Genomic DNA, 14,483 nt, shown 5'->3' with positions numbered 1-14,483 from the left:
ATATTTAAAAACTCTCTCGCAACCATAAAATTAATTTTTAAATATCTTACAAATCACTATTTTTTCTTATTTATTCTAGCAAAGCGCGATGAAGATTTAATCTATCTCGAATCTTACTTTTATTTTTTTTTTAAATCCGAACATAGTAAAAAAAAGGTTAATTATAGTAATTATTTTAATCGAATGTTTTATTTATCAGAAGCAAACAGAACAAAAGTCGGTCTGTGACTTTATCAATGTTAACGTGAGGCCGTACGTACTTAATGATGATTTAAAATAGACTATAGATAATACACCGTTGAAAGAGCACGCATGGCAATCTGATGAAAAAGAATTACGCAGAATGCTAACAAAATGGCTTTGTCCGGATGTATTTTTATTTAATTAGATTTAAAAATATCCTAACACTTTTACTTATCTACCGAACCCAAGTACGACATTAGTTCTAATTTAGAAAATCTCGTTCCGCTTCCAAAATCCTTCTATACTTAGAAGAAGGGCGTCAATCGCCTATCTTCTCATCTAATTACCGGGTTCGGGGCGTGAAAGAAAATGTTACAAACTTAAGAAAGTTGACAATTGTAAGGTGTCGAATGGAATTTGTAGTTAAAAAAAATGATTCGCCATCTTTTCGGGATTCCATTAACTCTTTCGGTTCAATTTTTTATAAATATAATTTGTAAATAAAATAATTTTAAGATATTGCCACCAGAGTGCTTCTATAGTTCTAGTTTTGCCACTAGAGGAGCTTCTACAATTAATAAATAAATGGTACTCTTGTATATAGCCGAAAATTAGCACAGAAAATATACTCAAAATTAAATCGAATGCAAATAGAAAAAAAAAAGAAAAACGTATGAATATCGAATGAAACCTCGTAAAAATTTTAAACGGGTTAAGGTACTAAGCGCATACGATAATCTATTTAAAATACATCTAAAGCATCCATCGAAAAATCTTTTATAAGCGGTAAACGGTTGCTAGTTGAGCCGTTTGGAGTGAGAAACTTTGAAAAGAGTAGAAGTTGGGATGTGGTAGAGTCAGATTTATGGATGAGCTGGATACAGAACGACGCCTCTAAACCCTCCGGGTGTTACACAGAATCCCATCGGTTGTTCGCTGCTCTCTCCTAACTCCCTATCTGGCAGTGAGCCTTCGTTCGACTTGCTGCTTTACGATGTCCTCGATCGGGTGTGGGTCTTGACTGGCAAGGTTCTCCGTCGCTTGCCTTAAGCCGTCTATGTATCGTAAAACCTACAACTATACCCAGTATGTGCTCGCCTTCAATAGTGTTATCGCTTCCAGTAATCGCTGTTAGTCCTATCCAGAGTCGTTCTAACTGTCTCTAGAAAAAGTGTTCTCCGATATCGATTGAGCTTGTCGAGAATAAAGATCTTTAGAATTTTTAATACCCCCTTTTTTATATTAAAAAAAAAATTATAACAGGAGGCAGGAAAAGGGGTTTGTTTCTCCGCAATGCTCGGATGCTTTACGGTGTTGCCAACGCTTCATTTTCTAAATCACACTTTTCAAACTTGAATTTATTAACTTGTCTTATGTTTAATTTAATAACAATTTCGAATTTTGATGACTTTAATCATTCGTAAACTGAATTTATTTCGTCAGAAATATATATTGTTGCATCGATACATCAAGCTGGCAACTGTTTGTTTCATGCACAACTGAATCCATATATTTAAATATCTACAATAACTAATATATATCTGTAACAGTATATACCAATATATTTAACTAAACATTTATCTGATGTTGATATGAACTAATATATTAATTCACGAATTTACCTGATATACTGTATTTAACTCGCTAGTTTACCAGGACTGCGAGCTGTATTCGATTCTAATCTTGAAAATTAACTCGAAAATTAAACTAATTCGTGTATTTTTTTTTTAAATTAGATCATATTTTAACCATTTTTAGCGACTTAAGCTTTACTAAACCACGAATTTACTCGAAAATTGATATATTTTTAATCGCTAGTTTACCCGTTTTTTATACGAATAAAACACATTTAAATGTTAATTTATTTGATTCTTATCTTAAAAATTAATAGGAAGATTTAATTTTATAATTTAAATCTACTTTTTTTAAGCTGTGGTTCCTATTTATACACTTATCATCAGCATCAATATATTTAACTCTCCAGTCTAACGCTCAACAAAAATTATACTTAACTGCGATTTTATTCTATTTTACTAATCAAAATTAACTTATAAATTAATTATTTATCACATAAATATATTTTTAAAACTGTAATTCTCACTTGTAGACTCGCGAATTCGCAAACTTACCTGATGCTGATCTTGGTGCTCCTCATCTTTGAATAAAAGGGGGAAAAAAAAGAAAAATGTTTAAATGCGAATTTATTCGATTCTAACCTTCAAAATGAAATTTTTAATTGATTTATTTATCATCTAAATCAATTTTTTAAGCTATAATATCCATTTATAAACCTATCAACATCAGCGCATTTAATTAGTGATTTATCCGTTCTTTTAAATATATTTAACTGCAGTTTAAGTTAGATTTTATGCATTTGACTGGCCGAAAATTGTTATTTTTATATAATTAGAGCGATTGTAACTCTTTATGTGTGCAATATATAATTTTTTTTTTTTTTTTAAATTCTTTAAAATCTTTATTTAATTAAAAGTAATTGTTAACCGAATTAACTTCGAGAAAATGCAAATTTAAATGTCAAATTATAGGAAAAGTTGTTTATTTGAATAAGCATCGTTTCGTAAATAGTATAAATGATTAACATGGTGTCTATATTATGATGATGATTAGTATTTACATAATGGAGATCTTTCATGCATATATTTATAGAAATGGATTTTGTAAATAAATAAAAGTACAGTATTGTAAAATAAATAAATTTACCAATTAAAAGGAAAAATTGTATTCTTATTACTATTAATTTTAGAATGGGGGAGGGAAAAATCCATCGTTTTCTTCGAATTTTTATCAAAATTAAAAACAATTTTAATGCTTTTTTTTTAAGGGTTTAAATTAGTTAATAACAAGGTGACGAAACGTTTATATACAATTTATAATATTTTTATTTTATTTTTTATGAAGAAAAATAACTCAATTATGATTCGCTTGTTTCAAATAAGTCAACAAATCGAAAACTGGAAATCTTTTCGAGGTCGAATCCACCCCAAGGAAGAGCAAAACTATTGTATATAAAGTAGCTTATGCCCGTCGCAAGGTGGCTAAGGTACCGTGGGAGCCAAACGACCTGCAGTACCACCCTCCACCTCACCACTCCCGTCAGCATGGCTCTGTTCCCAAGCTTATCTCCGGAGCTTTACTGAGTCATGGGATGGGATCGACTGTCTGACGCACAGTTCTGTCTCCAAACCACATGCATGGATCCCCTTTGTGATTTACGCATTGATCCGAATGTAGAACGGTACACGAAAAAATCTCGAGTGTGGAAGTTATTAATGAAGTTTTTATCTTTGTTTTAAAACTAAAAGTTAACTTAACAATCTTAATACGTTCAAACTTTTTACTATTTTTCCCCCAGGAAAGAAAAATTCTTGGCTTCTAAAATTTATCAAAGATTTTTCATAAGAATTTTTTGCATGTTTAACCTTTAACCATGTTGTTTAATTCGTAATCTACCCAATGTCTAATCATAGACGTGCCGTACCATAACCACGGCCAAGGAAGAAGAAGAACTTGAGCCTACCTGATGCATTAACATATTTGCTTGATGCCGAATGGTTTTAATGGATTAATTTAACCATAGCTATGCTAAATCATAACAAAAACTTTCTGTAAATCTGATGCAACAATCTATTTTCGTCACGCTAAACAGCAGTTTATTAGTAAATACATTGGTATATCGAGCATCGAGCTTAAAGAGCAATGGAGTAATTCGAGTGTTTATGTAATTTTTAGCTATTTCATAGTGCAGAAGCGCTAACAAATTTGAATTTCCAGTTTGTTTGAGTCGTAAGGATTTAATATATTTATTTATTGAGGGATTTTTGTGTAGGAGGATCAATGTAATTTCGTAATTTAGTATAATCTTTCGTGTTAAATAAGTACAGACTTGCATTTTTGATGGAGCAATTCGAGGTACTTTGCAAATCTATTTATACAATTTTGCAATCGTACTCTTTTAATTTTCATATATATTATCGATTAAGAAATCATCCTGTAGCATCGAAGTAAGAGGGCGAGCGAATTCGAAAGAAAAAATCACCTTTGAACTTTGGTCGACATTATGTAGCATTGGCTCAATGCGAAAGGAGGAAAAAAAGGGAGGGGGAAGAGAGAATTTGCACCCAGTCCGAGTCTCGAAGTCTGTTCCCACCTGCCACGCCACAGTCGAGTTTCCGGCAACCAATCAGATTGGCTGGCGAGTCGCGTGCATTACTATGGCAACGCTCCCCTTATCGTCGTGCGCCATGCGCGATCTGGCCAGCCTGCCATGCTTTATTCATAGCGGCTGCCTTATCGGAGGTAATCCGTTACGGATGGGGGAAGTGGCCCCCATTCTTCCACCCCCGACCCCTGCGGTGGACTATGAGGGGGAGGTGGAACCGTTTGCGTGTTGCGAGTGTTAAACGCATTGTTCCGTCTGTTAGTTATGAACAGGCAGGCTGTGATCGGGAATTGGACGTCTCGTTCCACTACCATTCGATAAATAAATAAAATTAAAAAGAAAAAAAATCACAGCGGGCCTCTCTACGCGTAAATGTCACGTTTCTATCAATACAAGGCTTTGAAAATGAATGTTAATAAGAAGTCTGGTACAAAAACGTATTATCAAAGTGAAGTTTATTAGAAAAATGTGCTTTAAAATGTGCTTTGAAAATTCCAGTCGGCGCTAATGACACTAAAAAAGAGTAATTAACCAAATAAACATTTTCTCGATAGAATCGCTTCTTTTTGAGTTCTTCTTCCCTTCGACTTTGCAGCTGACCGATCTTTTAATATAACACATCACATCGGTACATCACAAGTTACCTTTGAAAGGCGGAAGAACCACAAACGATTCATGCAACTTTCTTTCTGTTTCAGAAGCGGTCGGACAATTTATAGATGGTGACAGCTTTGTTCCCCGCATTCTCCCCTTGAGATTACCAAAGCGAAACCCAGTTCTGCAACCGAACGCAGCAAATGATGACAAATTAAGGTCTCAGTTCCACCCCTCTCGTTCGCTATCCTCCCATCCTTGTGTCATACCGGTTTATGATTCATAAACATGTCGTTTGGACGACAGAAAGGGAGCTTTGTGCCCCGACGATAGCGGCAAGATTCGTTGGTTGGGGTCATAGGGTCTCGATAACACCCCGGGGAGGTAGTTCATGGTATTATCTCAGCCTCCTAAATCTGTTTCCTCCAAAGATCAATGATTTCTTATGGACATTTTGTTGGTATTATAGAGATCGGTCATGGTACCATGTGCCAAATGCTGCTTCCAAGGTTCGAACGAGTAAACTGTGCTGATGCTACCAAAGAATTTCGTAAAAATGAAAAAATACGTTGTTTATTTTAAATTTCGTGTGTATTTTTGAGGATTTATAAAGATGTTATTAGAGTATTAAAATATAAATTGAGGAAGGAACTAGTGAAGTGAGGATATATTAATGATCGTCTCACAACGATTGATCAATGGGCATTTCGAATTGATTCGTCTGTCATTTATTTATAGGCCAACAATGTCAATTGATTTTACGACTTTATGCAAAAAGTAACGTTTTGAAGTTAAAAAAATAAATAATAATATATACTTTCCGACTCCTGTATTTGATGTACGAAAGCAAAGTAATTTTTGTATCTTGTGTAATTTGATAATCTTTAATTATAACCTTTATAATTCTTAAATCAAGCATATTTTAAAACTTTAAATAAATTTGTAAACGTGGATTTAATATAAAGACACATAACAGAGTTTTTTCTTAATGATTAAATGCCTACTTAAGTAGGGAAAGAGGAAAGGGAAAAAAAGAAGAGTTACAGTTTTATTAAATGGCCGACAAAAAGAATTTTAAAATATAAGATCCATTGTCGATAACATTCTGCATTGATTTAATTTCCAAAACTGCATCTAATGATTTTCTTTTTGCTCCAACAAATCATTTTCCATATCTTAAGGTCGCTTGCCGCGAAGAAAGTTTGTCGCTTCGCAACCGAATTCATTTGCATATCTAATTTTTAATTAACTCGCCGTCATTTCTAATTTAAGCAAACTAGAATTTGAAATCTCTGTTTTTTTTTCTTTTTCTTTTTCTCTTACAGTAGTGATGGCCAATTCTCCATCGGATCCCAACGATCTAGACGATGCAATGGATGGTTCCATTGATCCAGACTTAGGTCCAGTTATCCGCGACACCGATCGAGAATCTAGTGTAGAAAGGGATCTACATAACGGAATGGTGGTCACTGCTCCCGGACCTCCACCTCCCAGTGCCACCATCAGCCCCGTCGGAGCCACACCGGGTTCAATTAATAATGGTACTAGCGGAGCGGGAGGAGGTGGTGCGAATAGCGACAGTGTAAGTTCTACCAACGGTCAAAATCAAAGTCAGGCTGTACAACCCAACGACGAAAATCAGCCTGGGACTAAAAGAAGAGGGCCTAGAACAACCATCAAGGCCAAACAGCTGGAAACATTGAAAGCAGCCTTCGCCGCAACTCCCAAACCCACCAGGCACATCAGAGAGCAGCTGGCTCAAGAGACGGGCCTCAATATGCGGGTTATACAGGTAAATTATTTTTTCAATCGCGAAAACGTATTGCATTTTTATATATTTACAATTATAAATAATAAAAGTTTAGAAATTTATTAAATATTATGAACATTTTTTAAAGTCTTCTAACAATCCACTCAGAAACCATGGCTACGTATTGCAAAATTTAATCGAACGTTACGCAAACTTCCCATTTACAATGTCGTAAATTAACGTTAGCTTCTTTTAGTAAATTTACACTCGGCATATATCTTGGAGCAGATTATGCAATCATCGAATCTTCACCGGTTCGGATAATCTCACTTTAGAGCACGGTCCGGTCGCCGTTATGAATGTGTAAATGAGACATTGAGTTTTCTAGTATCTCGGGGCGAAATATTGCAAACCAGGAACTAACATCGTTGGCGTTAAGCTAGAGCGAACAGAGGCTCAGATGTCACCATAAATCACACACAAGTGCACGTTAAATATCTTGCGTTTGTACGAAGCCAGCGACTCTGCCTCCGTGTATCGTACACACTAAAGTGTTACTTAAGGGCGTTACTGTGCCACCGTGGCAAGTTAATGGCATTCGGAGTGAAAATATCTAGCTTCATTCTGCTTGATTGAGACGTTTTATCCCACGGATGAGAACCTTGATTGAAAATGAATGCGTGTCTGCGTACGTGCATTACAATATATTGATACTTCAAGAGGGGGGTTTGGTTATTAAGAAGCGCGCGGAAAAGATGTCTTCCACGAGGAAAATACCGTATAAAATGAAGTGAAATCTATCTTTAAAGATTGGTCTAAGTTATTTTTATTAGTTATGTCTATGTTTAAGGTGTCTGAGAGATGTTAAGGGGGTGTTTTTATAGTTGTATTAAATCTGCGCATTGATACGCTGGGAAAAAACATTTCGGTAGAAAATAAACTGTATAAAAAATTGGTTGATAGGAAGGAGGAATGTACAGAACACTTATCTACGTATAAGCCGTTATCGCTAGAGTGTGTCACCGTTTCTCCTCTCGCAGAATACAATCACTTCTTCCTAGTTTCTATCTCCAGTTATAGACAAGACCAGAGATTTACTATAAATTCTTATATCTACACCTATATCATTACTTTTGGACTCCGTTGAGAAAAGGAAGTTGCCTGCAGGTTTTTGGAAAACTCTTCGTTTCGAACGAATAGAAGTGAGACAGAAAATAAGAACTTTGCTGAGTTGTACTCAGACGGACGAGTTCTATATCCAGGCTTCACTTCTTTTTCCCAGCTTCGCTCTATATAGCTTGGAATCTAGAGCTGGGAGTTGGATGGAGGGGAGGAGAATCGATGCCAGCAGCTTACGACGGCCAAAGGTGGAATTACAAAGGATCAAGAGAGACTTTGGAGCGAGCTCCGAGCTGTCTGCTGCGGCCTGGGATTGGAAGAGTCCTTCTCTTTATTCCCGTTCGGAAATATCGAAAAACGATTTCCGGTGTCGGTCCGAGTAAGCTCCATCCCTCTTGGGGGTTCCGACTGGTGAAATGGACCCTGGGGTCCCGATGGGTCCGAAGACCTTTTTCGCCTAACGTCCCCCTCAGGAATTGGTGTTACTTAGTAGTGAAGCAACTGCGAAAGTTTTTCGAGCTCCTTTTCCCTCTTCTTCTTCCTCCTCTTCCACCTTCTCTTCCTACTCCTTTTTTCAAAATAAAAAAAAGAAGAAAAAAAGTCTGATTCTTCCTTTTGTTTTAATTTCTAAAACTCAATTCTGTTTGAACACCAGTTTAATCCCTACACTCAGGGTTTAGACGTAACCCCCTTTCGCCTCTATTGTATCGAACAGATACAACACCTTTAACTCTTATTTTGTAGCGGTTCAAACATCAACTTTAACCTCTAACACAACAATTTATCAAGGATAATTGTTTTTTTCTCTGTACATCTTACCAACACTTTCAAGCAATTGCAGGTAGGATGAAGATCTAATTGATACATCCATCTCATTCGTCTTACCAACGTTACTGTATTAAAGATTTTTTTTTTCCCTGGTATTCTATCAAATTGAAATCTTTTGATTGGACTTTAGCAGTGTGACAAAAAGCTATCTTTTGTTGAAGAGTGATAGTAGTGCAAGAAACCAGCCCTTGGGGAATTGTTATTTGAAGTAAAGGACACTCCAGAAACGATAGAAACACGGGTAGAGGAGTTATAATGTAAACGTCAATAGACATGTACTGCTTTTGAAGAAGGAAAAACCGCTCTCCATCCTGCGATCGATACAACCCATCTGCTCATTACTAACCGACATTCCAGCAGCTACGCTTCTGCTTTTCCTACTGAAGGTCTCTTGGAATAAAGAGAATTTGACTAGTTTTGTTTATATTTTTATAGATTTTCCATAGTTTTTTCCCCCTCCCCCGAGTTCGAGGCGTTATCGTAACGATTTGACTAGGATAAACTGTCCTATATGAAAATTTAATTTGTCTTTTTACTGCAAATTTCTATATTTTCTACGCAAAAATGATTTAAAAATGAAAAATATGTGATAATACTCCACTAAAATATCATTTACTAAGGTACTTTTCGTGCTTTTAAGGTAAATAAAAGGTATTTTGAACGTTCAGTTGCAACTGAAAACGTCATTTTGCCGATTCTGTTAACGAGTTTTAATGGAGAAAATAAGGTAAATCGTGTAAAATTAAGCCACGAAAAAAAAACACCGTAACATACTCCTCACCTCATTAACATATTTTAATTCATATGCATCACATCGTTAACGTCGTGGTCAGCATAACACAGCATTATTATTAATATACAATTTGTGGATCATGAAAGGAAAAATTGACCTTTAGATACGTAAAAATTCACGCAAACTTTACGTAATTAACATATTATAATTAGCTCATATCGGTTTATTAGCATAATTTATGCACCATTAGAAAACGGGAGATGGTACTGTACGTATAAATGATTTAAAAAAAAAAACAATAAGAATTGCATGATATTTATAACATTTTAAAGATATTTTAAATATTTTAAACATAATTTATACAGAATTTAAGAAATTAATACGAAAAAATTCATAATAATTTATGTATAGAGAGGATGAAAAAAATGGCATACTTTTCATTTACTCGAGCAAATTTATTATGATTTATTCTTGAAGGGTGACAAGTCGGAATAATCTTCAATTTACAGCAGACAAGCTCATTAAAGTATAATCTACATTAAGCCAAGGAAAATTTAAATGTAGAAAGGACAATAAAATTCTTCTCGATATAAATATATAAGATGCCTTCTTGACTCGGACTTAGTCACATGGTGTGACAATGAGAGAAATGTCCACAAATTCCATCACAAACGTTCACAGGTACAGTACAAACGTTCACCCCAAGCATCTAGAAATAGCCAAAGCTACAGTTTGGCAGACGGAGCACGCATTCCAATTTATCTTAGTCTCTACCCTCAACTCGTCTCTCTCTCACACACACACACACACACACACACACTCCTCTCCAACATGTAGACCATAGACCTATGCAGGGAATTCCGTTGCATGTTAGGTATGTACTCTGATACTAGTTTCATCTCCAGAACAGAAAAATACCAATGGATATTATATCCTTCCTGAAAAAATAAGTTTTTTCTTTTCCTTTTTTTACAAAGAATTCTTACTTGAATATGGATGTTGTTTAGATAAACATTGGTTACACTACTTTTATATTTCTGTAAAGAACGTCAGGAGGAGGAAGAGGAGAACGGAGGAGGGAATTAATATATATATATATATATTAAAAAAATGTTTTTTAAATGTTAAAATATACGAATTTTAATGTTTTATTCTGGAATTCTTTAACTGTTAAAGTGATGCTTAATGTGTTTTAATGTTTAAAATAGAATTTTAACTGTGTGTAGAAGCATCAACGTGTGATAAATATGGAGGAGAATATATTTATGTTCAACGTAGGAAAGGGTGGGAAGATGTGTTTGTATTCAACGTCGAAATATAGAGAAGAACATGTTTATATTCAATACAGAAATGCATTTATGCTCAATGTAGAAAAGCATGTTTATATTCGACATGAAAAGTAAAGAGATCCGTCCATATTCTGCAGGAAAGAACGAAAAAGGAAGGTGGAAATGTGTTCAACAAACAGTAAGATGTTCATTAGAAAAAGCATACTAATGTTCAGTGTACAGAGTAGAAGGAAAGCTTATGTCTAACACGGAAAGGCATTGAAACATACGTTTGTTAAACATAGAATAGAGTGATAAAACATACAGTAGTTATCAATGTTCAGCATAAAATAATGCTTATAGTTAACATTAAAAAAAAAAAATGCAGGAGATTTGCATACGTTAAGCACAAAAGAATAACAATAGAAACAGGGCTTTTACATTCACCTTAGAGCCTATAGATTCGGCTTTTCTACACCGAATATAAAGGATGTAAGGGTCCTATTACTAATTTAATTCATCTGGTTATCGAAAATAAAAAGAAACGGAAATGACGTAGGTGTTTGGGTATCGTTATCTTTACAAAGACATCGGGTCGGAAGACCTTGATTAATTTGAACGGAGATGACAAACAGAAACAACTTTGCCACCTACAGATTGGTTTTTGTCAATATGGGCGAGGCTGTTTGTACGTCACTGAGGTTCACTTATCAAATTATCGCCTCTGTTTTTACAGTTGTCAGTATAATTTTACACTCATACGTCATTTATGAAGGGTTGTAAATGTCGTGACGCAAACTATTTAAAAGAGAAGTTGATCGCGCGAGAGATGTTTAGAGTCAATGTTGCCAGTTTCTTTCATGAATCGGTGATTCATGAATGGGGGGAGGAGAGGAGGGGAAAAAGAAAGAAAATACTAAAATAATGGAGTTTTTTAATTCTAATTTCGAATCGAAATTTGATATTGAGCCACAAGATGAATGACTGGTAAAGTATTTTGGCTCTACAAAAGAGACATTAATTCGCTCCATTAGTGTGCTCCGTTTTTGATTTATCGTCATCTAATGGGCGGTTTTCTTGTTTAATATATGCTTTTCTTAACGATTTTTCGTTCAAATATTATTATGTAGAGGTATCGGAGTCGATTTTAACCATCTTTGGTCTTGGTAGTCACATCAAAGGAACATGACTCAACTTCCATTTTAGCCAAGATCGCTATCATCAAACTAGCGATGACGGTCAGTTGGGTGCGGTTCTTTTCTCTTCTAACACATCGTCTATGCGTCATATCCGTCCACCATTCAAGTGTAAACGAATTTTAAGAACTTAAAGATGCTCTTCTCTGTTTAATGCAAAGGATAGTCCAGTCATCTTCAAAATTCTGTTGGTCGAACGTAGGGATTTTAAATTCATTTCTGGTGCTAAAACTGTTTAAAAAGTTCTCCGAAAATGTATAAATTCGGATGTAAATTATTTAGAATTTGAATAAAATCTCGTTTAAAAGTGTAGAAAAGTTGGAGATCGGAAGTTTGATTTAAAGCAACGAAGGGATGTTGTAAGCAACATCCCTTCGTTTTGAAGGGAATCGTAAGCATAAAGAAACGATTACATTTGAGTTGAGCCCATTTTTACGATCGTTCTTGGTGATTGCATTCCCTTTTTACTAACTCCAATTGTGAGTCAGCTCAAGTTTGAGAGATAAGCACCCCATTTTTCCTACCACACCTCCTCCTCTTACGCTACAGAATAGAGAAATCTCTCCACCTCTCATACATATATACATAAATATTTATTTAATTTTTTTTTTTTTACATGGAAAATTTGTCATTTCGTTCATTAACCGGTTGACGATTTGTCGTTTCTCCAACCTTGAACGAAAGATTCCGAACGGGCCATTCGATTAAGACCATTAATGGAGCGATTGACTGTGGCGAAAGCAAGGACACCCCATATTAAGTCACGCAAACTTCTTTTCCAAGTATGGAAACTCATCTCTCACGCATTCTACCAATAACCTTACGAAAAATGTTCTCCTAACCCTCCTATTGGTCCTTAGTGAGGGGTAAGGTTGAGCTACGACCAATGAATACGCCCGATATAAAGTGAGTACCCCCGTTACGTGATAGAGAATAATGATGGTAGCCATCTTTAAAAGTAACGTTGGGGTCATACGTGGAGAGAAATTACGCACGTGCGATGGGCGTCGAAAGTTCATCAAGAAACGCATCAAATATGCACGTGATTGTATAAAACGTACCAACCAAAAATTTTCAGAGGTTTCTCCCTGTCGAGGTGTGGTATTAAGGAACGTAATTACCTGTCTTAAGTGACGGATACCTTGTGCACACCTGGCCCACCTGCCTCTCGAAAGAAGAGACCGAGGTGCCAAGCCCTTCTTTGATCGCATCCCCGGGGGATTTGGTGCATTACATGATCACATAGAAACGACATTTTAGAGCTGCAACATGTCCTAAGTTCTTAGCCCTTCTATCCAAAATTACCTCTCGTTTTTTCTCAATTTATATCTATTGGAAACCTACGATCACCCTCTTAAAATCCTTTATCTTTTCCTCATCTCTTAATGATACTTTTACTATATTTGGTAAAACAGTGACATACAGCGTGATAAACCTTTATGTAATTAAATATCTACGATTATTACACCCGTATCTATTGTTAATGATTGAAATTTTGATTCATATAAGTGAAGTGGATTCAGATCTAGAAATTAAAGTTAATTTTACATCATTTTCGAGTTAAATTTATGAAAATAATTACAAAGATATGAAATTTTCTTATATTTTAACACCAAAAATGAATGATTATAATTAAATAAATCATAAATTTATAAAGTTTATGATAAAAAAAGAACATTATTTTGAATCGAATATCGAATGATTCTCTTTACTTTTTCCTTCAGCATCTTTAAATTTCTTCATCATCTTCAACTCCTTCAAGAATTTCCCGACTCTTTAATTACTTAGATGCTTGTTCGAAAGTACAAATTAATAAAATAAAAATTTTTTAAAAATTTACATAATATTTTTATTCTATTCGGCATTATCTTATACATAAGAAGAAGAAGAAGAAGAAGAAAGCGAAGAAAAGTAATTAACAACAAGCAGATTAATGATAAATAACTTTAAAGAAAGGCATTTGATAAACTTGCAATCTATCTGTTTTTCTATTTTTATAATTAGATTTTTATCAGTAAATAAATTTTTATATATATATAAAAAAATATACAATTTTAAAAATATTTACGCGCTAATTTCTTACACTTTTGCACTTTAAATAAGCGAAAAATAATAATTTCTTACCAAAAAAATGGATGAAAAAATACAAAAAAAAGGAAGAAATTTAAGAAAAGACAGCTTTTAATTCAAGTTAAAGGGATAATTTCTCTCTCTTTTTTTTTTTTTTTAGAAAAAATATATTTTATTCTAAATCAATTTTCAAGAGAAAGCGTTAAAAATAGCTGTTATACGAATTATTTTTATTTTATTTTACTTTTTATCCCCCCTTTAATTTTATGCATGAACGAGGTGAGTAGCCTAAGGACAGGATAAGAAAATAGAATATATAAGTTCCCTTTTCCTTTTTTTCCCCTTTCTTTCTCTTCTTTTACATAACGAAGTTTTACACCTCTCGATACCTTATATACACACTTAGACTCATAAGAAAAGCGTAATTAAAAGGGTAAAATGTGTGTTTTTTTAAAAATTTAAATGTCGTATATTATAATTAAAAGGCGAGGAATAAAGAAAGGCAAAGTTTCTACGAGTAAAAAGTACTTTATATTTAAGTTTTTGAATATAAAATGTTGGA

The 14,483-nt window shown here is 34.4% G+C and overlaps 1 protein-coding gene across 3 annotated transcripts in view; it reads left to right on the top strand.

The window, feature by feature from the left end:
* Nucleotides 1-14,483, top strand: part of LOC136980150 (LIM/homeobox protein Lhx5-like) — a 73,598-nt gene that overhangs the window by 37,909 nt on the left and 21,206 nt on the right. For 2 of the 3 annotated variants that reach the window (XM_067276192.1, XM_067276195.1), the window contains exon 3: nucleotides 6,283-6,749. In XM_067276192.1, coding sequence (XP_067132293.1) covers nucleotides 6,283-6,749 — 467 coding nt within the window. The remainder of the gene's footprint in view (nucleotides 1-6,282; nucleotides 6,750-14,483) is intronic. The other variant, XM_067276193.1, reaches the window with a different exon arrangement.

Source organism: Centruroides vittatus, unplaced genomic scaffold (genome assembly GCF_030686945.1).
Source record: "Centruroides vittatus isolate TY-2023 unplaced genomic scaffold, ASM3068694v2 contig_680, whole genome shotgun sequence".
Lineage (NCBI taxonomy): Eukaryota > Metazoa > Arthropoda > Arachnida > Scorpiones > Buthidae > Centruroides > Centruroides vittatus.
The sequence above is the reverse complement of the archived record's forward strand: the minus strand, read 5'-3'. Positions and strand labels throughout refer to the sequence as shown.